The sequence below is a fragment of the Mastigoproctus giganteus genome, chromosome 8 (genome assembly GCF_048544385.1).
Source record: "Mastigoproctus giganteus isolate SK-2022 chromosome 8, ASM4854438v1, whole genome shotgun sequence".
In the NCBI taxonomy this organism is placed as follows: domain Eukaryota; kingdom Metazoa; phylum Arthropoda; class Arachnida; order Uropygi; family Thelyphonidae; genus Mastigoproctus; species Mastigoproctus giganteus.
In genome coordinates, this window is record NC_143582.1 from 80992263 (window position 1) to 81017989 (window position 25727).

Genomic DNA, 25727 nt, shown 5'->3' on the forward strand with positions numbered 1-25727 from the left:
AAAGGCTAATTTTGGGATCCAGGATCCAGTTTGGTTCATTCTTTCTATGTGGCCAATCCATTTTTTCTGATACCGTTTTATGTCATTTACTATGTTACCTACTTTTAATTTCTCACAAATATCTAAATTTCTTTAATCTATTCTTATAAAGCCTAATAATGGTCTTAAAAATCTCATTGTGCTGCTTCTAGTTTTTGTGCCTCTTTCTTATTTATTATCCAAGTCTCACAGCTATAGAAGAGGGTTGATTTTGAAGTGATGTTGTGCAGTTGTAATTTTGTTTCAGTTGTCATTTGTTTTCTGCAGTGGCATTTAATCGTTCTGTTCATTTTATTATATTTTTGTAGTTTAGTGCGGATGTCTTTCCCTTCATTTGATATTAAATTTTCCAAATAGGTGAAATCAGATATTTGTTCTATTATTTTTTCGTCAATAACAATTTTGACTCTTTGTATGTTTTTTCCACATAATCCCATTGATTTGGTTTTTGAGGTGGAGATTTTCATCTTGTACTTTTTGCCTATTTTATTCAGTTCATTAACTGCTATCTGTAGTTAGTCTTCCAATTTTGCAATAATTTGATTATCAGCATATAATATAGTTTGGTTTTTATTCATGTTGTTCAACTTTAATCTGTTGTTAATCATTTGTTTCCATTCTTTAATAATTTTATTGATGTAGATATTAAATAAATTTGATAGTCCACATCCTTGTTTGACTCCTTTATTGGTGTTAATTGGGTCTGATAGTTGGCCATTAGAATGTTTTATGCAGACTTGAGTTTTTATATAGCCTTTGTATTGCTTTCTGGAGTTGGGTTGGGATATTTTCTTCATGTAAAATCTGCCAAAGTTTTTCCCGGGTTTACATTGTCGTATGCTTTTTAATAATCAATATCAGCAGAAATTTTGGTAGGTTAAATTCTCTTCTTTTCTCCAAAATTTATTGTAATGAGAAATGGCATCTATTGTGCTTCTTCCTTTTCTGAACCCACTTTTTTCTTCTTCTAAGAATTGTTCACTTTATTTATTAAGTTTATTCTTCAGTATATTGGAGTATAACTTTGAAGCAGCTGATAGCAGTGTTATCCCTTTATATTTAGGGTTATTTCTGGAGCCTTTTTTGTGTAAATTGATACTATTCCTGTTTCCCAATCTTTGGGTATCTGTTGCTTATGCCATATGATGTTAAATAATTTTAACGCGTTTTTTTTTTAATAACGTGCCACCATATTTAAATAATTCTACATTCAAATTGTCTATGCCTGGGCTTTTCGGATTTTTGTAATATTAAGTCTAGTTCTTCCATTGTTATATTTTCTTCATCTTCGGTTACCACAGATTCATCTTCCCATACCCTAGTGCCAGGGTTATACCATAGTTTGGAATAATGTTGCTTCCATTCTGCTTGAGAGATGGAATTGGGTTTTATTTGATCATTTGTGTCTAGTTGTAATTTCTTAAAAATTTTGAAACCTCTTCTCTGTGGGCCTGTGATATCACATTCTAAGGATTTAACAAATTTATCCCAGTCATCTCATCAGATTCTACTGGTTAGTTTTCTGCCTTTTGCTTAAGCTTTTTATATTTTATGTGTAGATGTAGGCCTTTAGTTTGTAGGAACAGTTTATAGGCCTTTTTTTTCTCATCAATTTTTTGTTTCAATTCTTCATTCCATGTACTTAGCCAGTTTTTTTTTTTTTTTTTCAGTTTTTACTTTTTATCCAAGACTTTCTTCAGCAACCCCCAGAATTGATTTTTTCATGTTTGACCAGATTTCCTCAATATTATCACTCTCATCTGATTTGAGTTTATCTTTCAATCGACTTTCGTAAAGAAATTGTTTCTGTTGGTATTTTCTTCTTTTTATTAAAATAATTTCATTTTATTTTGAAAGTGCTTTTTAGTAGGTATTGATCACTGTCAATTTCACTGCCTCTGAATACTCTGGTGTCTCTAATTTTGTTATTTAAATTTTCATTAATGATAATATTATCTATTATAGACTTCTATTATAATCTCAAAGTCTAAAAATTAAACTATATGAAACTGTCATCATACCCACAGAAACTTATGAATCAAAGAATTGGAGAATAAATAAGAAAGAAAACCAAAAAATAATGTCATTTGAAATGAGATGTCTAAGGAAAATCAATAAAACAAATTGGAGAGAACATAAAACTAACGAACAAGTAAGGAGAGATCTAAATTTTGAATGCAGAATAATAGAGCAGATCTACAAAAAACAACTTCAGTGGTTTGAACATGTGAACTAGATGAAACAACACAGGCTGCCTAATGTAATACTGACAGGAAGAATTATAGATAAGAGACCACCAGGAAGACCCAAAAGAGAATGGCTCCAATGCCTAAAGGAAAACACAGGCTTTCAGAGTTATCAACAAATGATGCAATATTCAAGAGATCGACAACAATGGAGGATGATATCTAAATAGGGACTCAACCCATGCCAAACGGAAGAGTATAATGATGATGATGATGATGATGATTATAGACTTTGTTTCTTACTTCCCAAGTGAATTTATGAATATTCTTGTGTCTGAAAAAAGTATTTGATTTTAAGTTTACTAAAAATGCAGAAGTCTATCAAGCATCTTCCATTATTGTTGACCACGGGTTCACCTTGTGATCCTATACATTTGCCTATTGATTGAGCACCAACTCTTGCATTAAAATCTCCTGCTAGTATGAGGTACATGTATTCACTTTTGTTAGTTTGGTCTATGATCTCTTGTAATTCATCATAAAATTCTACAGTTTCATCAATGTTGCCTTCTACTGGTGCATAGATGCCAATGATTGTTATTGTATACGATAGGATTTTTAGCCTTAATTTCAACATTCTGGGTGATATCCAAGAGTATTCTAATATTTTGTTATTCCATTCTTTCCTTATTATAACTTCAACTCCTGATGATGCCCACATTTCATTTGGTACACCTGCGTATATCATTATAAAGTTACCTATTTCTCTGGATCCTTTGTTCTTCTTTTTTGTTTCAGTAATGACTGCTATGTCAATATTTCTATTTTCTAATTCTGTGATTAATTCATCCAATTTATGATTTATCCCCCTAACATTCCAGGTTGCTATTTTAATGTCCTTGATCATAGTCCTATATCCATTGCCTAGGTTGTTATCCTTGAGATCCATCCAGTTTTTTCTCTGAGCTTATTTCGAGTATTTGGAATGTCCCCAGATAGGTTACCAACCTTTTGCAGGGTAAGTCTAGTGGTTGGGGCTGCCTGGTATCCTTTTTATAATTTTTTATTTTAAATATTAACTTTATTAACTTTTTAGCCTTGTTATTGTTTTTTATTTTTAATAAACTTTATTTTTTGATCATTTGTGTTATCTTAGCATCTCAAGACCCTTTATTATCTCTTTTATTGCTCTAATGCTCTCCCCCCCACCTAGAAAATTTGAGATTTTTTTTTTTTTTAGTTTATTTGTTCAGATTACAAGCATGTAACCTGATTACAATATGTGTAGTTATAAAATATAGCAGGTTAACTTTATAATTTGTAATACTACTATACCAATTTGTAATGTACATGAAATAGGTATTTTTTTTAATCATACAGTTGTTTATTCATACTTTGTATAACACTATCAACTGAGTTTGATTTCAAATTAATTGCTTCTGAGTGCAAATTATTCATATTATATAGCCTAATTCAAATAGTTTAGGTGGTTTGTCATTTTGGTTCAGTTGGTGGAGTTGAAATGAACTAAATATATAATTTTCATTCAGTTTAACTTCAAATTAGACTGTGTGATGTCTTATGGTTTCCCTACCAGCCTTATAATATTTTATTTTATTAGAATTCCATTTATTTATTCTTCCTCAATTTTTCCATAGAGGAAATTAATTCAATCAAAGAAAATGATGTCTTATGGTTTTCCCAGCCAGCCTTATAATATTTTATTTTATTAGAATTTCATTTATTTATACTTCCTCAATTTTTCCATAGAGGAAATTAATTCAATCAAAGAAAATTCTTGTTTTGTTTGGATTAATATAGCATTTTGTTTCCCTACTTTGTCACTTAACCCTAGTAGATTCTAAATATATGACATGGAGAGTGTGACTACTTCATGACATGATATCCCTATCTTCCTCTTTAAGTGGACTTTAGTTTCTATTCCCTCTCAATTCACTGACCCACAACATTATTTCCTGTCTCTTCAGATTTTAGACTACTGGATATCCATTTCACATCCCTACTTGCTGTTGACTGTTCTCTTACTTGAGTTCCAAAACTTTTTTTCCTATATAACTGGGCTTGTAATGTAAGCAGTGTTAATAAAATATGTTTATTAAATTCAAGCCTAACATGTAATGTCAGTTTCTAATAGTCAGGTTAATCCATAATCCCTTAGTTCATTAACTTGCTCTGCAGTATCACAAAAATATTGTTTTGGTTGTATGCTCTTTTTACAGATATTTCCAAGGGGACTATTCTTCTGAATAGTCCCCTTGGAAATATCTGTAAAATTCTCTTTTGGGTCTTCCTGGTGGCCTCTTATCTCCAGTTCTTCCTGTCAGTACTACATTAGGCAGCCTGTGTTGTTTCATCCATTTCACATGTTCAAACCACTAGCCAGCTGTTACTTCCAGAGGTGAAGGTGTTTCCTAAGTGAAAATAAATTGATTTTAATTAAAAATATCTGATTCCTCTGCTTTCATCAAACATGTCAAAGGGTGCTAAGGAAAACAGCAAGTACTTCTTTACTTATATAAACTCTAAAAGGAAGGGGATGAATCAGATTGGTCCACTTGATATCGATGGTTCAACTGTTGATGATCCTACTCAGATAGCTAACAAACTGAATGAGTATTTTGCATCTACATTCACACATGAGGAATTATTAAGGGAGGAAAATGCCAGAAGTTTATCACACTGTAATAGGGTGCTAAATGATTTTGTAATAACTGAGAGAAAAGTGGAGGAGAAATTGTTGAAGTTAAACATAAGAAAGGCTCCTGGGGTGGATAGGCTCTATCCAGTTATATTAAAGGAGGTGGCAAAGGAACTAAGCAAGCCCTTAGCCATAATTATGAGAGCATCCTTGGACTTAGGACAAATCCCTATGGACTGGAGATGTGCAAATGTATCCCCAGTTCACAAAGGGGATCGAAGGGTGACACGAGTAATTACAGACCAGTTAGTTTAACTTCTGTTCCAGGTAAAATAATGGAGTCGCTGGTTAAAGATGCATTGCAGGATCAAGACAAGACTGCAGCAGTAATTCAGACACAGCATGGGTTTGTTAAGGGAAAGTCTTGTCTGACAAATTTGATTTGATACTACGTTGTGGTTACAAAGGAACTGGATGCAAAAAATAATTTTGACATCATATACTTGGATTTCAGGAAAACTTTTGACACTGTTGTGCATGGAAGAATACTGTACAAATTGGAGCAGAATGGTAAGTTGCTACAATGGATAAAAGGGTGGCTGAGTGGGAGAAGGCAGAGTGGTAATCAATGGATGCTGCTCTTCGTGGACTAATGTTCTTAGTGGAGTCCCACAGGGTTCTGTGTTGAGTCCAATGTTGTTTTGTATATTTTTCAATGGTATTGATGAAGGTATATATCAGGCTTAGTGTCGAAGTTTGCAGATGATACAAATGTTGGCAGGGTTGTTAATGATAATAATGGCAGTGTGCTACTGCAACAGGATCTAGAACATTTGGGCAGATGGGCTGAGAAGTGGCAACTGAAGTTTAACATTGACAAATTCAAAGTACTGCATATGGGAGAAGTAACCCTAGAGGAATGTACCAACTGTATGGTACTATTCTTAGGGTGGTAGAAAATGAAAAAGACCTGGGAGTAATTGTGCAGTCAGATATGAAGTTTTCTGAGCAATGCAGACAGGCTGCCAGAGCAGGTCATGAAGTTTTGTCAATAATATTCAGGAATTTTGCTAGCAGGGAAAAGGAGGTGATTATCCCTTTGTATGAGACAATGGTCATGCCATGCCTTGAGTTCTGCGTACAGGGGCATCTCCGTAGCCAGGTGGGAAGAAGCAGCAGTGCGTAGCACACGCTTCTTGATTAGACCGGGGTTCGAGCCCGTCACCACCAAATATGGAGTATGCGGAAAGGTCAAGGAATGACCACCGCATATCCCGGAGCAATATGGCCTTAGTGGCTAATGCTCCTAAAAACCAAATAACGAACGATCTGCGTACAGGTCTGGAGGCCTCATTTTAGGAAGGATGTAGATTTGCTTGAGCGTGTACAGAGAAGGGGAACAAAGGGGTCCTCTTACCAAGAGTGGCTTAAGTTCTACAAATTGCAGTGGCAGAGACTAGGCACCTCTGAGGTGATCTGATTGAGGTGTATAAGGCCTTGAATGGGTTGAGCAGGCTGAATTCTGATGGGATTAGGCATTTTGGTCAGCACTGTACAAAAAAGCCTTGCAAAAAATATTCCAGATATTTCTGTATAAGCTGTCACATGCAAGCTCTTGCAGAGGATGACAGTGTCTGATGTCTTAATTTTATACTGCACTTTCTTGACAAGGTGTAAGAGGATGAAGAATGGCCCTGAAACATGCTTTGGAGTAATGAGGTACACTTCACCTTTTCAAGAAGTGTGAACACCAAAAATTGGGTCATTTGGTATTCAGTCATTACTGGAAAGTGGAATGCACTGTGACTTCACAGCAGATGCCATTCTGACACATTGCTTTGAAGAAGTAAAGAACAGTACACACAGCCTACAAACATGTTCCATCACATTAGAACATTATCACACTTAATGTGTCAGCTATGTTATACCAGTTCTTCAGGAAAGGCATTACTTGGAAAAAACAATTTTCATACTGAATGGCACTTAGGGTAGAATGTAAAAGCACTACTTGAGGAAACTTTTCATGGTAAGGTAATTTTCCAACACCTTCCCCATGAATGGCTACCATTATGAGAAATAAAACTGTCTCACACTAACTAGATGTTGTGATCTACTTCCTACTTTTTGCATGAACGATACTGATATGTAAATTTGCAGCTAATTCAACTATTTGCTTATACCCATGAATCAGTGTCTGAATTCCATATCCCACGTGAACATTATTTTGGAATAAGTGCATCCTTTCATGCCCACAGTTTAGCCATCTGGAAACAGTTATTTCCATCTGGATAATGCAACATATTACTAAGCATACTCATTTGGAAATGATTCTGGAAGCATGTTGATGACTTCATCACATCAATTGCACTGCTCAGTCATTAGAGCTCAACCCAATCTGACCATCTGTAGGATAAGATGGAACAAGCTATTTGAGGCAGAGACCTACTACCATCGAATGTGAGGCAAATACAGGTTGCATTAATCTGCATTCTTTTGAAAGAGTTTTTGCACTTCCTTGACATGATAACTTGAGGCTGTTGTTTTGAGTACTAAACAGAAGTGCTATTTGCGCGCGTGTGTGTGTGTGTGTGCATGCATGCGTGTGTATTTGATTTAATTTAATAACACTGATTAAGTAATGTAAAGATAGATAAATGGGCTTACATAAACATATATCCTTAATCTTTTGCAGGGGTCCATTTGTTACTGCTCTTGGTAAAACTTGGTGTCCTGAACATTTCCTTTGTGCAAATAATAGATGTAGACGTGGCCTTCAGGATATAGGTTTTGTAGAAGAACAAGGACAGTTATATTGTGAAAAGTGCTATGAATCATATCTAGCTCCTTTATGTGCTAAATGTAGCAGCCGCATCAAAGGAGTAAGTGAATCTAAGTAAAATAGTCAAAATATATGGAACATTAAAAATTAAAGTTTTATTGCCTGTAATATTTAAACAATCTATATATTTTGAACCGAACATCAACTGAGAAGACATTGCCATTTTTGTATGGCAATCATATATGCAATTATAAGAGGGAGGTAAAAGGATTCTGCTTGAAAATAAAAACTTTTTCTGTAAATTTTTATTGAATGTGTCATTCCTAGAAGTTTCAAATGAAAGGTATATAATGTCCATCATAGCAGGAAGTAGGGGTACTCTGTATAGTACAGGGACTTTATATAGTATTATAATATGAAAAAATACGTAGTTAATATATATATAAATGCCATTTAAATTATTGTTTTTCATGTTATTTGTTTTTATTACAGGATTGTTTGAATGCTCTGGATAGACAGTGGCATCCAGATTGTTTTGTGTGTGCTTATTGCCATAGACCTTTTGGCAATAGCTCCTTTTATATGGAAGACGGAAAACCTTACTGTGAAAAAGGTATGTTTCAACTGATAATACATTTTTCAGTGAAATCATTTTTGTTTCTTTTCAGGAAACCTTTTATTTTTGTCGGTTCCTTTTTTCAAATTTTTGTTATATGGTTAGTGGTAATGGCCAAATGGTACAAGAAAGCCACTGTTTTTGATAACTTTTTTAATTCATATTATAAGAGAGTATACTTTATTTTATATATAATAAAAGGACAATAGGTTCGTATACGAGGGGTGATCATTTAATTTGCAGACTGGTGCAGGGTCTTATCTTAATTGTTATCATCTGAATCTTCTGTGGCTGTTTCTTTCTCTAAATACTCTCCCTTGAACTTTACCCACTTTCACTACTGTCGTACCCACACATTAAATGCTTCTTGCAAGCCAATTTTCGAAAGACCGAAGTGTTTCTGTTGTGGCTCTGTGAGCATTGTGGTGTCAAAGCGAAACACTTGCCTTTCAGAGCTTTCTTCAGATGTGAAAACAAGAAGAAATCACACAGGGCAAAGTCTGGTGGATTAGGAGGATGTAGCAGAACCTCAGCACCTATGGCAGTGATCACTGCTTGCACAATATTATCCGTATGGCACCTGGCATTGCCTTGATGGAGAAACCACTTCACACGGGAAGTCTAGGCACACTGCAATATGTCCGTCCTAACAAGAATTCTGGTAGCTTTGTCCATTGTATGATGACCTCAGAGTGAGGCTAGAGAGAGGGATGCTTGCCCTGTCACAGTCCGCAGTGTCAGAAAGTTGTCAAGATTTTTCTATTTGAATTATGCCTCAGTTTTTCAAATTTGTGAAAGGTGTCTACTTAACCGACCCAATCACTAGATAGGGGAACCTACCTCCTCATGATGGGGGTGGTGATGCCATCTCCACTGTGAGGCCAAAGGGCTGTTCCTGTTTTAGTCATTGTCATATGAAGTTGAAAATTACTTGTATTCTTACTTATTTGCTGTTGTTGTTATGATAATAACACTACTAACCTAAATAAAGGATTAAGATGGAAGTAAAGAATTGAAAAATAATTGCATATGGGGAAGAGGGATCCATATTCTTAGCTGCCACCTGGCAGCTAAGAATATGGATTCCTTCAAATGATGAAGATGCAAGTAAAGAATCAAAAACTAGTTGCATATGGGTGGGAATGCAGGTGGCAACTAAGAATATGAATTCCTTCAAATGTCAAAATGATAAAAATTACACCGGAATATGGCCATCCTACCAAGACATTCATTATTTAAACACTCATTACCAAGACAGCCAAGATATCCATATACTTCATTCATCTCTTCATTCTAACTGTTTCCGATACATTTAAGCCCCTTCTGACACAATAACGAATCACATATTGTTCAATCTGTATATATGACATGATAAAAGTAAACTGCAGCCATTATCAACCCAATGCAGGATGGAAGCCTCTTTAACAATTTTATGTTGAGGGAAATGGACCATAATCTGCCACACTGGTCCACTGTGGGTTGGCAGATTGACCATATTTAGTAGTCAGGGGCTTGAACCCTGGTCTACTCAAAGAGTGTGTGCTACTGCACTCCCGCTCCTGACCACTCAGCTACGGAGGCCACAATACTTGCTTCAAAATGATCATCAGTGACACACAGCTAAAAAAACCCTTCACACAACACTAGCTCAACAAGTACTGGCTTGCGCACACAGTCTGCCCAGTAGCAATCAGGGAGAGTGCCTCTAGCGGCAGTTATGGAAGGCTCGCACAGTAAACAAAATCTTGCACCAGTCCGCAAATTACATGATCACCACTCGTATTTGAATTAGATAGCTTTAAATATAAAAAATCACTAATTTTTTATTTTTTAGCTAATTCATTTAGAAATATATGCAATAAAATTACTTGCATTCATGAATTTTACCTCTCAGCAAACAAGTTACATTGATTTGATGGGGGAGAGGAATTTAGATATGAAAGATTAAATATAACTGCTGTTATAACTAAATGCTAAAGCTACCTTGCTTGAATAAAAAATGAAAAATATAAATATGACCTTAACTTAACTAAATAATCAGTTAAGTAAGAATCACATTTCTATTTCACCTGAGGTTATGATAGCACGTGATCTTCTACCAAATTTAATATCCCTCCCATCCAAACTAACAAAAGGGCATGCATCAGCCATTAATGTGAGAATATGAAAATATTTTATCTTTTCAATAGACTTGAGGCTAAATAGCTTAGCCTGTGGGCTAAGATATTTTATCTTTTTATGAGATTTATCTTTTGGCATCTCACACAAAATTGATTATACAGTTATGTATTCTTATTGACAGTGGATAAATTTGGGTGGAAGTGTGAGTTGCAACTTATTTGCTGAAAACTAATATTCATGCATGTAAGTATTTTATTGTGTATATCGTCTACAAACAGTACCTTGAAAACACTAAGGTATCTTCTTATATTAAAATATATTTTCTGTATACAGTACTAGATTATGTTATGTCATAGTAAAAACAAAGTGCTATATTGATACACAATATTATGTTGTGTTATAATAGATTTGCAATATGTTAGATGATAAGATGATATAAGTGGTGTTAATTAGGTTTCTGGAAATAGTCAGACCCAAAGACCATCAGAGGTGAGATTTTGCATTGTGTTCATTTATTTACTTTGTATTTATTTCCTTTCTTAAAGTTCTCAGTTTTGAAAATGATGTACTGTACCACCTCATAAATATCAGTAAGGGGAAAAAAGCATTTTCTCTGCATAACTGTCAACGCTCTGAATTTACAACAGAGAATTGCAAAATAGAAATGCATAATAATAGTTGTCCTCTGTAATATATGATGCCAAAGAAATATGATGTAAAATTTCAGAAGATGTATATATGATTTTCTGTGTATTGCAAAATCTGAAAAAAAATAACATGTTTGACTTGTGTAGCATATGTAAATGTGATATTTCAATTTCAAGCAGCAGGAAATGCAGTGTAATCAGACATTTGCAAACAAATAAGCATAGTGACAGTGTGCACTGCACAGAAAGAAATGCAAAAATAAATGTTGCATTTCATGGTGATTATCAGGACTGGCTCAAGGGTACCCCTAGGCCACATTGACTGATGGTGCCCCCTACCACGGATGCAAAGATGTTAATTTTTTAGAATGATTAATTTTACCAATTTGTGCCAAGGTTTAGGTGCCATTGGCCCTTCTAAACTTTGGTGCCCCTAGGCCGGTGCCTACTCTGTCTTACCCTAAAGCCAGCCCTGGTGATGATGATATATATGCATTTATTTATTTGCTTCTTCTGTCATAGAATATAATCTTCCTCTGAATTGTGCTGCATTATTCAGAAATATGTTTACTGATAGTAAAAGAGCAAAAAAAAAAAAAAAAAATAGTTGTGGAAGAACAAAACCAACAGGCATTGTTTAGTAAAATTTAATGGAAGGTAGTGATGGCTCGAAAAAATGGGCAATTTTCTCTACAGATGGCATTAATCAAAGTGATTCCAAACTATATCCTGTTGTAGTGTTTATAATTAAAAAATAATAATAAAGTGAAAGCAGCTTGCTCTCAGTGCCATCATTGAAAGGTGACTTCACAGGGTACAGTGTAGGATATTATCTTTTGAACAACCTGAAAGCATGTGGGTTTCCTTCAAAAAAAAAAAAAACTACCTGTCACTTAGTGTTGACAATGCATCTGTTATGGTAGGCCTAAAACTACAGTAGGAAGGGTGGGTATTAAAAGATGAGGCTGAGTACTTGTTTGTAATAGACTGTCCTTGGTATGTTATTAATTTGTGTGCTGAAAAGGAAGCTGCAAGCCTTCCTGTGAAAGTGGATGAGTACCTGGTGGAAATTTACTATGATCTCTGAAGAAATACTAAAAGGAAAGATATATTTATATAAAACTGGTATCTACCACTGCAGTAAAAGATATTTTGAAGCATGTGTTAAATGTGCAACTAGACTGGTAGAACATTGGAAATCTCTTTTAAACAGTCAAGTTTGTTTAAAGAAGAGGTTAGAAAAGCAATAGTGATGAGAAAAGTAATATGAGAACTTTTCAGATTTCAAATTGAAAAATACAACAAGTTATCACCAGTGAGTGCCACTGAATATTCAAATCCAGTTCGTGACTCAAACGTTTTGAAAGAAGACAAATTGATGAACTCAAGAAAAAGAACTTCTGAATTGTAAACTTCTGGTAAAAGCAACCCTAAACAGGCCAAGTAACCTGATAATTCAAGGCATGTTATCCTCAATTGTTTATAAAGTTTGTTGTTCTTGCTTTTCTTTCTTCTGGCTTGAATAAAGCAATTTGCTCATTTCTTTTATCTGTTATGCCAAAGTTTGAAAATACACAGCTCTTCAATCCAACCTACTTCACATCCATGTTCTAAGATCATTACTCCTAAATATGTTGAAGAATATTATGTGCATATTTATTTTACCAACAATTTTCAAATCTACTTCCATTTTGGAAATTGATTACCAACAGACTGAGTCAGAAGGATGATTCTGACTTAGGCATTTGTTCTGGGAAGATAATGGAGAGTTTCAAAGAAGAGAAGATTCCATTCTTTCAATGAGAATTCATATGCATGAATTCTCATTGAAAATTGATATTGTTATAGATGCTGAGGTAGCACAAATATCAACAATTGGCAGTGCATCATTTTCAAATTTGAAATTTTTTGTGGACAAATTTCCAATACTTCTTGGTTAAATACAAAGAAAGAGATGAAGCAGTAGATATTTTGCAGCATCAGTTCTGTGAGTTTAATTGTGAGAACCAGATACTATTATGAAAGAAGAAAGAATTGATGTTCAACTCTCCTTTGGTTGGAGAAGTGACCAGTGCAAAGGAAGCTTAAATATAACAAATTATTCCAAGTCATGTTTGGTATTCTAACGATTCCTCATAGCTGTGCTGAGTGTGGGTGAATATTCAGCTAGGTTAGAAAAACAAAAACTGAATTGTTCAGATCTTCTCCTTCTGGTGAAGCTTTGGAAAGAAAACTGGGCCATTGTTTTGAACAAAATTTTGATATAAAAGTCAGTCTCATCTCTACATATGAAGAGAGTAAAGTCTGCACAGTATTGTTATTGAAGCAATCAAAATCAGTTAATGTCTGATAGAATGTCTATATAAAAATTCACAGATACTGCACTGGTAAACAATAGTAAGGTTGTATTTATAATGTAAAATGTGTATTTTGGCAGTGGAATTTAATTTCTAATGCAGTATGGACGTGAAAAAAAAAAAAACTTTCTTACACTATACTGATATACAGTACTTTTAGATGACTCGAGTTAATCGCAGGCCCACAAGTGGGCCTGCGATTAACTCCATCATCATTGCCTCCATCATGAATATGGCTGGGATTTCCTCCAATCTGACCGCTCTCTCATCTTTCTCTCTGTTTCCATGGCTTCCTGACTGACGTCCCAATCAATGTGGCCATAAGTAATCTAATAGCTCCAAAATACCTTAATCCACAGCACTGCCTAGAAGATGCCTCCTCAATTCCTTTGCACATGCTTGCTGACTGGGGGCTCAGCCCTGCTGTTAACCTTCTTACTCGCTGGATCAAGACTTTTTGACTATGCAGCTACTAAACCTCTTAGTCAGTAACCTCTCATTCTAAGTCATGGTAGACACCGGAGTTAAACTTTTTTTTTAAAACCAAGCTGTCCTTTTACAGCAATTGGAAATCCTGGAGTGATATCATGGACAGAGTTGCATTCTCTCACTCTAGAGATATCTTTAATCGTAGCAAAGCAGATGCAGTTCAGTATCAAATGGAATGCACCCTCAAAAATGGTAAACCATCCTACAAAAACAAGAACAGCGATGAGGACCTTGAGCTAAGGCTTGAACATATAAAACCAAGTATAATCTTTAAAAGTCAGTCTTGTTCGGCAAACTTTTAAAAAATAGACCTGTTTCAGCAAAGTTAAATATGTCATTGGGCTTGTAGACCTCCATAATTTTTTTTCAAAACTTTCTTTCCAATGGGTACAGTCTTCTTCGATTACAGCTCCACTTTAACCAGAAATAACTTTTTCGAGTAAGCCATGGTGCTTTTTAAATTTGTCCAGCCAACCAGAACTGGCTTGGAATGTTTTATGCCCCAGAAAAGATGCATACTCTATAGTCTTTTCTTTTATTAACGGCCCTGATATCAGCATGTTTTGGTCTCAAATCAACTCTTCACCCACTTAATAATGGCTTCATCTGCATCTTCATACAGGCATAATCATTATCATTATTAGCCATACGGTGCAAGGAAGCCTGAGGCTTTTGCTGCCCCAGGCAAAATATTTCTGAGTTACCTGAGAGAGAGGTGGTGGGGAATCGCCAAGAAAGAAAAGAATGATGATATCCAGCTCAGGGCCCCTGGGTGTGCCAAGCCCATACTCACCAGATGTGAGCCCTGGGGTTAATTTCACACGCTTACAACTGGTTCATGTTTCCTCAAACAATTTGAGAATCGAAACATGGTTTTTCAGAATGGTTGACATAATACTGGAAGGGATACCAAAGTTTAAAGTGATTTCTTTTTTGTTTAACGCCCCAATCTACACTATTAAGCACTTCCACTTTTTCCACTACACTCAAGGATTTCCTCCTAGACATTGTAAGGTTACTTGTACAGTAGCTAAAACAATATTGAGTTAGCATTAGCATTACTAGAGGAAACTACAGGGGCTCACATCTGGTGAGTATGGGCTTGTCACACCCAGGATCCTAAGCTGGATATCATTATTCTTTTCTTTCTTGGTGATTCCTTTCTACTTCTCTCTCTCTCAGGGTAACTCGGAAATTTTTTTTTGGTCGGTGCAGCGTAAGCCTCAGGCTTCCTAGCACCATATGGCTATTAATAATAATATGATGCAAGAAAACAAGCTTATATAGCATCAGCCAAAAAAAAAAAAACCTTCCCATTTCACCCATCTGTTCACTCCAAATCTTTTAGTTCTGCCTTGAAGTTATTTAAGTTGCTGACCTCCACTACAACAGTTTAATGTTTGTTCCAACTATCAACCACATGCTGGCTAAAGGCGAAATTCCGCACATCCATTCTACAATTGTCTTTCCTCAATTTCAATTTATGTCCCCCTCTGGTGAGTAATCTGAGCAAGAGGAAGAAGCCCATCAGCATTGAGCTTGCTCAAACCATTCAAGGCCTTATACACCTCAATTAGATCACCTTGCAGGTGCCAGTTCCAGAAGCTACAATTTTTCAGAACTTAAGCCTTTCTGGTAACACCAACCCTTTGTTCCACTAACCAATCTCATTGCCCTTCTCTATATTCTTTCCAGCAGCTCTACATCATTTCCTAAAATGATGCCTCCAGACATGTATGCTGTACTTAAGATGTGACCTAACCATTGCCTTATACGAGGGGACAATAACCCCTTTATCCCTGCTAGCAAAATTCCTATATATCATTGACAAGACACCATGAGCTACTCTTGTCTTTTTGCACTGCTCAGAAAACTTTATATCTGACTGCACAATTTCCCTTAGGTCCTTTACATTCTCCGCTACCCTGAATGTAGTACCACCCAGTTGATACATTACTCTGGAATTACTGCTACTTATATGTAGTACTTTACATTTGTCAATGTTAAACTTCAGTTGCCACCTCTCAGCCCATCTGCTCAACTTTTCCAGATCCTGTTGCAGTAGTGTATTATCATTACTGTCATTAACAACCTTGCCAACCTTCGTATGATATGCAAACTTAGACATTAAGCCTTATATACCTTCATCATTATCATTGATAAATACTGAAAACAACAATGGGCCCAACACCGAGCCCTATTGACTCCACTAATAACATTAGTCCAAGAAGAGCAGTGTCCATTGATAACCACTGTCTTCTCCTGCTCAGCCATCCTATTATCCATTGTAGCAACTTGCCCTTAATGCCAATTTGTACAGTAGTAGTCTTCCATGTGCCACAGTATCAAAAGCTTTCCTAAAATCCAAGTATCATCATCAGTAATTCAGTCTTGTGACTGGCCAATTCCTCTGAGCTGTTGCCATCTTTGTCTCTCCTGTGCCCTTTGTTTTAGTTCCTCAAAATTTTGAAGTCCTACTTCATCCAGCAACGTCCCGATGAAGGTCTTTTTTGGTCTATACCAAGGGCATTTTCTCTCCACAGTCCCCTCCATTGCATCCAGAAGCAAACCACCATGTTGAATCACGTGGCCCACCCATTTTAGTCTAGTTGATCTTATTCTACCTAAAATTTTCCATTGTTCTTGGACACATCTTAATACTTCCACATTTGACACTTTTTCAGTCCATTTAATTTTTTCCATACTGTGCCAGCACCACATCTCGAAGGCCTCAAGTCCCTTTTTGCCTCTCTTTGTTAAAATCCATGTCTCTGCTGTATATAGTGCCACTGATCAGATATGTCTATTATTTTTTTCTGTGTAATCAAGGACAGTTTATTCTTAAAAGATTGTTTTGCCATTGCAATTCTAGATAGAATTCTCAGTTTGACATGAAATGTCCTGTGCAAGTAACTGCCCCCAGATACCTAAAGTGCTCTACCTGTTCTATTCTTCCTCCATCAATCTCTCTGTGTGTGTGTGTGTGTGTGTGTGTGTGTGTGTGTGTGTGTGTGTGTGTGTGTGTGTGTGTGTGTGTGTGTGTGTGTGTGTGTGTGTGTGTGTGTGTGTCAGCACTTAGTTTACTTAAACCTTTTAAATCTTATATATTTAAATCAAGTCACCACACAGATGCCTAATTTCCAGATACTGCAATTTACAGAGCTCAAATTTTTCTCAGTAAGCATTACCCTTTTATGACCTTCCAACCAATCTTGTTGCTCTTCTTTGCACCCTTTCCCCAACAGATGTATGGCCTACCCATTGCCATATACAATGGAATAATCACTTCTTTATGCCTGCTAACAAAGCTCCTGTATGTCATTAATAAAATCCCATGAGCAGTTCTGGCAGCCCATCTACACTACTCAGAAAAGTTCATGTCCATCTGTACAATTTCCCCTAGCTCTTTTCACCTCAAATATCATGTGTTTTGTTCTACTAAATGGTATGTTGTTCTAGGTGTACTGCTACTCGAATACTGCTGGCTTGCCTTTACCTAGATCTTGTTGAGCCGACCAGGCTAGCCAGGTGGGTAAAGTGCCTGCCTGGCAACTCAAAGGTTGCGGGTTCGAATCCCGCCTCGGGCTTGGATCAGAGTAAATGCAAGAACTTTGGAAGGTGCACTATGGCCACAGAAGCCGATGCGCCAACAACTAATTAAAAAAAAAAAAATCTTGTTGACATATTATACCCCAATTAATGTCCTTAACTATCTTACCCACCTTGGTATCATGGCAAACTTATATGTGAAACGAAATTTTTACACTAATAAATACTACGAATGGTAAATAGCTCAACACCAAACCTCATATTAGACCATGAAGAGCAGAAAGTTCTCATTTTATAATTACTGCCTCTGCCAACTTAACCATTACTTTATCCGTAGCAGTAACTTGCTCCTAATGCCACGTTGCACCAATTTATATATGTCTTTCAATGCAACAGTACCAAAAGATTTACTGAAATCCAAGTGTGCATCCAGTTCCTTTGTGATAACCACACAAAGAATGGTCAGACATAACCTCTCTCTTTAGTATTAGTACTGGCAAACGATGCAATGAAGCAAGCTTCTACAACATCAGTCAAAAAAAAATAATAACATAAAAAATAAATAAAATAATAAATGAAACAACGAAAAGCACTTCTCACATCACCTGTCCATCTCTTCTAATTAAATATTTAATTGCTCTTTATGTTTATTCAACCTACCCTCTCACTGAAAGCAAACTTCTGCAACTATCCATCTTGATTTTAAATTTATGCCCCTTATGTGTGTGTGTTGTCTGAGCATGAGTAAGGATGCCATCAACATTTAGCTTACTCAAATCAATTCAAAGCCTTAAACCAGATGCTGCAGTTTGCATAAGTAAAGGCTTTCTTGATAAGAGTAGATCTAATTGATTTCACTAATTAAGTATATCCTTTTGGACCATCATTAAACTTGTTGCTCTTTTCTACACCCATTCCAACAGATCCACATTCTTTTTCAAATGAGGCTCCAGACCACTATGCAATACTCAAGATGTGGCCTTACCATTCCTTGTACAGAAGAATAATTACTTCCTTATCCCTGCTGGAAAAATTCCTGTATATTATTGACCTTATGATCTGTCCTAGCAGCCAATCTGCACTGCTCAGAGCACTTCATGTCTGACTGCACAATTACCCAGTTCTTTTTCATTTTCTACTACCTTGATTGTGGTACCACATAGTTGGTGTGTTATTATGAGATTACTGTTATTCACATGCAGTACCTTGAGCTTCCTTGGACTCAGGGGAGGTACCCATAGACTGGAAATGTGCAAATGTGACCCCAATTCACAAAGGAGGATCAAAGGCTGACACAAGTAATTATAGACCTGTGAGCTTAACTTCTGTTCCAGGAAAATTAATGGAGGCACTGGTTAAAGAAGCACTGCAGGATCATTTAGACAAGACTTCAGTTATAGCTCAGACACAGCATGGTTTTGTTAAGGGGAAGTCTTGCCTGACCAACTTGATTGGATACTATGATGCAGTCACAAAAGAACTGGATGCAGGGAATAACTTTGATATTATATACTTGGATCTTAGAAAGGCTTTTGATACTGTTGCACATGGAAGACTGCTACACAAATTGGAGCAGTGTGACATTGGAGGCAAATTGCTGCTATGGATAAAGGGGTGGTTGATGGGGAGAAGACAGAGTGGTAATCAATGGACACTGCTCATCGTGGACTGATGTTATTAGTGGAGTCCCTCAGGGCTCAGTGTTGGGTCCATTATTGTTTTCTGTATTTATAAATGATATTGATGATGGTATATCGGGCTTAATGTCCAAGTTTGCAGACGATACAAAGGTTGGCAGGGTTGTCAAGGGCACTACTGACACTATGCTGCTGCAACAGGATCTGGAAAGGTTGAGCAGATGGGCTGAGAGGTGGCAAATGAAGTTTAACATTGATAAATGTAAAGTACTACACATGGGAAACAGCAACCCCAGAGCAACGTATCAACTCTGTGGTACTACACTGACAGTGGTAGAGAATGAAAGGGACTTGGGAGTGGTTGTGCAGGCAGATATGAAGTTCTCTGAGCAGTGCAGATAGGCTGCAAGAGTAGCTCATGGAGTATTGTCAATGATATACAGGAATTTTTCCAGCAGGGATAAGGAGGTGATTATTCCATTGTATAAGGCGATGGTCAGGCCACACCTGGAGTACTGTATACAGGTCTGGAGACCTCATTTCAAGAAGGATGTAGAGCTGCTGGAATGAGTACAGAGAAGGGCAACAAGATTAGTGAATGGAACAAAGGGGTGCTCTTACGAAGAAAGGCTTAAGTTTTGCAAATTACAGTGTCTGGAGACTAGGCACCAGCGAGGTGATCTGATAGAGGTGTATAAAGCCTTGAATGGTTTAAGCATGCTCAATGCTGATGGGATTCTTCCTCTAGCTCAGAAAAATCTCCTGAGAGGGCATAAATTCAAATTGAGGAAAGACAGATGTAGGATAGACGTGCGGAAATTTGCCTTTAGCCAGCGGGTGGTTGGTTGGTGGAACAGACTTCCATCCCTTGTGGTGGAGGTTGATAGCCTAAATAAGTTTAAGGCTCAGCTGGACAGGTATTTTGAACGAACAGAGGGGTGAAGTGGAAGTGGATTTTTTTTTTTTTTTTTTGGCTGATGCTGCATAAGCTTGCTTTCTTGCATCAAATGCCTCTACTAATGCTAATGCTAATTTGTCAATGTTAAATTTCAATTGCCATCTCTCTCAGCCCATCTGCCTATTTTTTTTTCTAGATCTTGCAGTAGCATACTCTGATTACTGTCATTAACCATCCTGCCAACCTTTATATCATCTATGAACTTAGACATTAAGCTTGATAGGTCTTCATCAATATCATTAATAACTATTGAAAACAATAATGGGCCTGGCACGGATCCATGGGGGAACTCCACTACTAATACTCCAAGAACATCAGTACCCATTGATAATCACTCTGTCTTCTCCCACCCAACCATCCCTTTATCCATAACAGTAGCTTGTCCTTAATACCATACTGCCCCAATTTGTACAGTTGCCTTTCATGTAGAATGGTCTAAAAGTTTTTTTCTGAAATCTAAGTATATTGATGTCAGAATTATTTTTTGTTCCACTTCTTATGAACTGATCCTTAAATGCCTCCAATAGCTTTTGAAAACCATTTTAAAACTGTACCCATGAAATTTTGGTATATTAAATCTTGTTGTAATGCCTGTCATGACCTCCAAAGACATGGCTCATACTGCATAACAGAATCAGTGAATTAATGTGAGAGTTTTGCACTGTAGACAAAACATTATTTTTTTCACTCCAAGCCTCCATTAAGCAAAAGTGGTATCACTAAACAGAGTGAGAAGTCATCTACTTAGTATTGCCTAGTGTCATTAAAGGTTCGTCATTCTTCTGTGTAGTGTGGGCACTGCACATAAACTCCTGCTGACCACTGTTTACAATTGGGTGGTTGCCTCCAGCATCCAAGATTTGGTTGTAACAGAACGACCATTTTGCCAAATTTTACACACTTGACTTGCAAGTAGGACTGACGTTCAGCAATTTAGATTCCCAAATGGCAGCCTTAGTTATCATCAGTAGAAGAATGTCCATGAACATTAGGACCAAATAGAGAATTTTATTCACATGGTTCAGAGGACTTCTGGCTGGAGTTATCCACATTGGTATACTATATAAACCTCATTTGTTAGACTTGGTTCCTGTTTGGTGTAAATGGTTTTCAATAAAGTATTCTGAAGGAACTTTATTTTTTGGACTGTATTTTGTTGAAAAGGCAGTATTCATTTTTTTGCTTTTTTCCATAATCAAAGCCACAAAATTATATTTTGTGGCTTTGATTATGGAAAAAACTTGTGGCTTCGGGTATGAATTGCTTTGATAGTTATTGTGTTGAATTGATAGCTATGTTGCTGAACCATCAGGTATAGTTATCATATGGGGTGAGTTTATTGACTAAACATGAACCACAAAGGGTTTAAGGTATGTTGGTGTCTAACGGCTCCTGGAATTTCTCCCATCTCTGCAGATGTACATTGTATCGGGCCAGAGATTTGAAGGTGTGTGGGGGTCATGTGCAGTATATTGTGTTTTACCCTTTGTTGTTCCGGTCTATTAGCCGCCAAGCCCTTGTGGGACCCGACATTGTCACACTGTGCCACAGGGAGGCTGTCCGGTGTACCACTGATGCTTGAATACTCTGGAAGGCCGTGCCTCCTACTTTCGTGGGATTTCAGTGGCTAGGACCAGATTTGAGAATGAGATGATCACTGTTTCTTGAGCAATGGTTGTAATTTTAAGAGCGTAGGGTTGTTCGCTGATAAATTGTTCTAGGGCATAATATATCGGGCAATAATTTTGACGTATTTAGATTTAGACCTGTGAGGCAGGCATGAGGAAAAAAAGAGGGAGGCAAAAGATTGGAGGGTAGGAAACAGAAGGAAGGAGGGGCCAACAGGGAAGATGGCCTCTGCAGACAGTGTGGCATGCCCAATGCCTCACCAGAGGGAAGACTGGGGGGATGAAAACCACCCCACCACGCAAAAAAAGGAAAAGAAAAAAAAGAGATACCCCGCAAGTACATGGTAGGTATGGCCAGCATGGCCAGTCAGTAGGAGCCGACAGCTTGGTGGAAATCAGAGTGGAGGCTCCAGTGGCGTGAGTGCCGCTATGGTGGATGGGTCATGTTCAGAAAAGTCTAGTCCAGGTGTCATCGGGACTCCATTCAGTGAGTCTGTGTCACATCCAGACTGAAGGCTGGTCCAGTAGTCCATGATAATGAATAGTGGGGAGGTCAAAACCAGGAGAGCAAGATAGGATGGTCAAGCCCAGGGACGTTAGGCCTCTTCATGATGAAATCTGTCACGTCCAGTGGGGAGAAGTTGGTCCAGGAGTCAATGATGAGGAAGTTGTTAAGGTATGTGAGGACCCTGTCTTTGATTGCGCTGCTTGTGTTGTCCTATCCAAGTGGGAAAACCAGTAGACTGCTCGAAATGTTAGGGGTCAAGTTGGGTTCTGTACTCCAGATGGTTTGTTGGTCAAGTCTTGTGTAAGTTTGGTCCAAGGCATTAGCATCCAAGGCTCAGCGATGGACAGAAACAGCTGGCAGCCTTGGTTGTTTTGACCTATTGATTCATATACTATGGTGGTGGTAGTGCTTTCTGCTTGGTGAATAGGTCCTTTGCAAATTGAGTGAGGACTCGGTAAGTTTTTGTTCTGTACGGTGAGGTGTTCTTGGTTTTGGTAGTTGAAGTGTAGTTTCATTATTAGGATCCTCCTTCAAGTCCTTGTAAATTTCACAGCTGTGGGCAAGGTGCTCCCTTGTCTGATCCTTTCCATAGTGGCAGCGGGGAGAGTGTAATTTCAAAGTCATGTAGTTTTTTCTGGAAGGAGCCATGTCCAGTGAGGAAGTAATTAGCATAGTCCCAGTGAAAACCAGCCAGGTGTGAGGGGGTAAGAGGCCCTGACATCTGGAAGGAATTTTTTGGTGACAGTGCCTTTAGTTGAGGTCTGTCATCTTTCTTGCCAGGTCTCTGTTAGGTGTTCATTAAGTCTCTTCTCTTCAGTGTTTCTGTTGTTTGCTGGGTCAGTGGTGAAACCGGTGCAGGTACTGCTCTTCCTTTGACCTATTGGTGGAGCAACCCATGACGAACAATCTCCAGGTCCAGGGATCCAGTGAGGACCCGGAGCACATGGGTGCTGACAGCGCGACAGACATGCAAGGACAGGAGATGAAGAGAATGCTGGATAGTTCCTAGGTGCCTTCTGTTTACAACTGTATTGGTCTTCTTGTACCAGATCCAGAGGCATAGGTGATAACCAGGATGAAAACTGCCTTTTAGAAGAGGGAAAGTGTTCTCTTCTTCAGGCCCCAATCCTTCTGGGCAAGTCTTGAGACTTGGGCAGCATACTTCCTGATCTTAATCCTGAGTTGGTCTAGATGAGGAGTGAAGAAAAGGTTTTTATCTAAGATCAAACCTAGATATTTAAACTCTGTTTTTAGTTTGACTGTAACACCATTGACCTTGTGGAGTAGTCTTCTCGGATCAGGGGTACCTTTTAGTAGGATTAAATTGGTTTTCTCTGGCAAGATCTTTAAGTTGTTATGCTCTGCCCAAGCCTGAAGGGGAGATGGCCTAGTTGGCAGTTGCTTCCAGTTGGGCTCTGTTTTCGGCAGAAAAGAGCATGACCAGGTCATCTGCATAGGCCTGGGTCTGTACATTGTTGAGTTTGGTGTTCAAGAAATCGTCCAACACCAGATTCCAGAGGAGAGACCCCAGGACAGACCCCTGAGGGCATCCCATGAAGACTGATCTGGGGCCTGCAGTGGGGAGCAGACACGACAACTTCCCAATCCTGGAAGTAGGTCTGGATGCATCTATATAGGTTTTCTGGGACTTGTGCCCTCCAGAGGCTGCCCAGAATGCTGGGCCACCAGAGGGAATTGAAGGCACCAGAAAAGTCGATGAAGATTAGTAGAAAGTATTTGGAGTTGCAGTTGGTAGCAGTTTCAATGATTGTTTCCAGTGCATCTACCATGGGGTATCCTTTCTGGAAACCATACTGGTTAGGCAAGGAGAGATCAGCGTCATTGTAGTGGGCTTCTATTCTATGGGATATCATCCATTTGAGAAGTTTGCTGAAGACTGGAAGCAGTGCAATGGGCCGGTAAGATTGTGGCAGATCATGTGGCTTGATTGCATTCTTCAATATCAGTCTACTGGTTGCAGTCCGCCACTGTTTGGGGAAGAATCCTTGGTGGAGACAGTGGTTGTACAGGTTGAGTATGGTAGTGGTAACGAGTTCACTGGCTTTCTAGATGATTTCTGGATCGAGCAAGTCTCTGCCTGGAGCCTTCTTGTTTCTGATTCTAGATGCGGCTAAGTTCAGCTCAGTTGGGGCAAAGGGTTTTTCAATTGGTTGTGCGATATGTTTCATTTTCTGTGCAGAGCCGTAGCTGTTCTATTGTGTGTGGGCAACAGGCTGCTGGAATGTAGTGTCTAGAAATTGTTGACAGTGTCTTGCCATGATCAGGTGTAAAGTCTGCTCAGTAATTTTGTGGTTGATACAACCTTGCCTCTGGGGAGCTTGTTAGTGGTCACTTTGTACATGATCTCTCTAAGGGTTGCCATTCTCTTCATTGGTTACCAGGGCTTCCTACGAGCACCTTTTGTGCTGTTTTATTGTTGTGGTGTACTGGTTCCTGGTCATTCGATATTGCTGTAGTTAAAACCTCTGTTTCTTCTGGATGCCATGTTCTCCTTGCACATTGATTGTGTTTTTGTCAGTAAATGACTTCGCATCTAAGAGCCTGGAGTTCAGGAGACCATCAGGGGATAGCACCAGATGTGAATCTCTTCTTTTTGATAGCCTTGTTTGCAGCATTAGTGATGAGTTGTGTAATTGCACTTTGATGCTGGTCTGGGCTGAGGCCACTAGGATTGAAGTGGCTGGCTGCCGCTGGTCAGTTCCTCCTTAAAAAGATTCCAGTCAGCCTTATTCAGGGCATGGTTGGTTGGTTGGGTGACTAGTGAACGGTGTAGTTGGAAGGTCAGTACCCTGTGGACAGAGGTGGTCCAGTCCTCACTGACTGTCCAGGCTGCAAGGTGCTGGGTAATGGAGCTACAGGCTAAGGTCAGATCTATGGTAGATTCCCACAGGGTACTGGAGAAAGTTGGCAAGCAGTTAGGTTTGTTTAGAATGACCAGGTTGCTGTTAGACAGGTAGCCCTCAAGACGGCCATTTCTATTTCCTCTGTTACCTTGAGTTTGGCTGTGCCAGGCTGGGGACCTGCAGTTAAAATCACCCACAATGAGTTCTGCATTTGGCATTTGTAGCTGGATGGTCTGTAGATATCGGGTGACAGGAAGAATGTCTTCCCCTGGTCGACAGTATATCGAAGCTATGTAGAATTGCCCCAGTGGCGAAATTACATGTGCGCACACACAGCCCAGCTAGTACACAGATCAGTGATTTTAGTGACAATCAGTTCAGGATTGCGAATGACAATCGCCCAAGGTGTGTCACCATCAACCTGGACCACTTTAAATCTCAAGGAGTAGCCTTTTATCACTTTATGAGTGTATGACTCCTGAAGGAGCAGCACATCTAGGTTCTCTTCTGCCTTTTTGACCAGTTGCACAGAAACAGGCTTGGACCTCTGAGCATTATGTTGTGCCATTTTCACAGTGTGGATATTTAGGTTTGGTCTCATTCATTCATTCATTCATTCTATTCTTGATTGTTGAGCACTTCTGGCTTTGAGATAAACTGGGCAACTGCTGTCATGGAGTGAATGATTGG

The 25727-nt window shown here is 38.2% G+C and overlaps 1 protein-coding gene across 4 annotated transcripts in view; it reads left to right on the forward strand.

Moving 5' to 3' along the window:
• Positions 1–25727, forward strand: part of LOC150081675 (LIM domain-binding protein 3-like) — a 273752-nt gene that overhangs the window by 236163 nt on the left and 11862 nt on the right. For all 4 annotated transcript variants that reach the window (XM_090378805.1, XM_090378806.1, XM_090378803.1 and 1 more), the window contains 2 exons: positions 7577–7763; positions 8156–8276. In XM_090378805.1, the coding sequence (XP_090234931.1) occupies positions 7577–7763; positions 8156–8276 (308 nt within the window). The remainder of the gene's footprint in view (positions 1–7576; positions 7764–8155; positions 8277–25727) is intronic.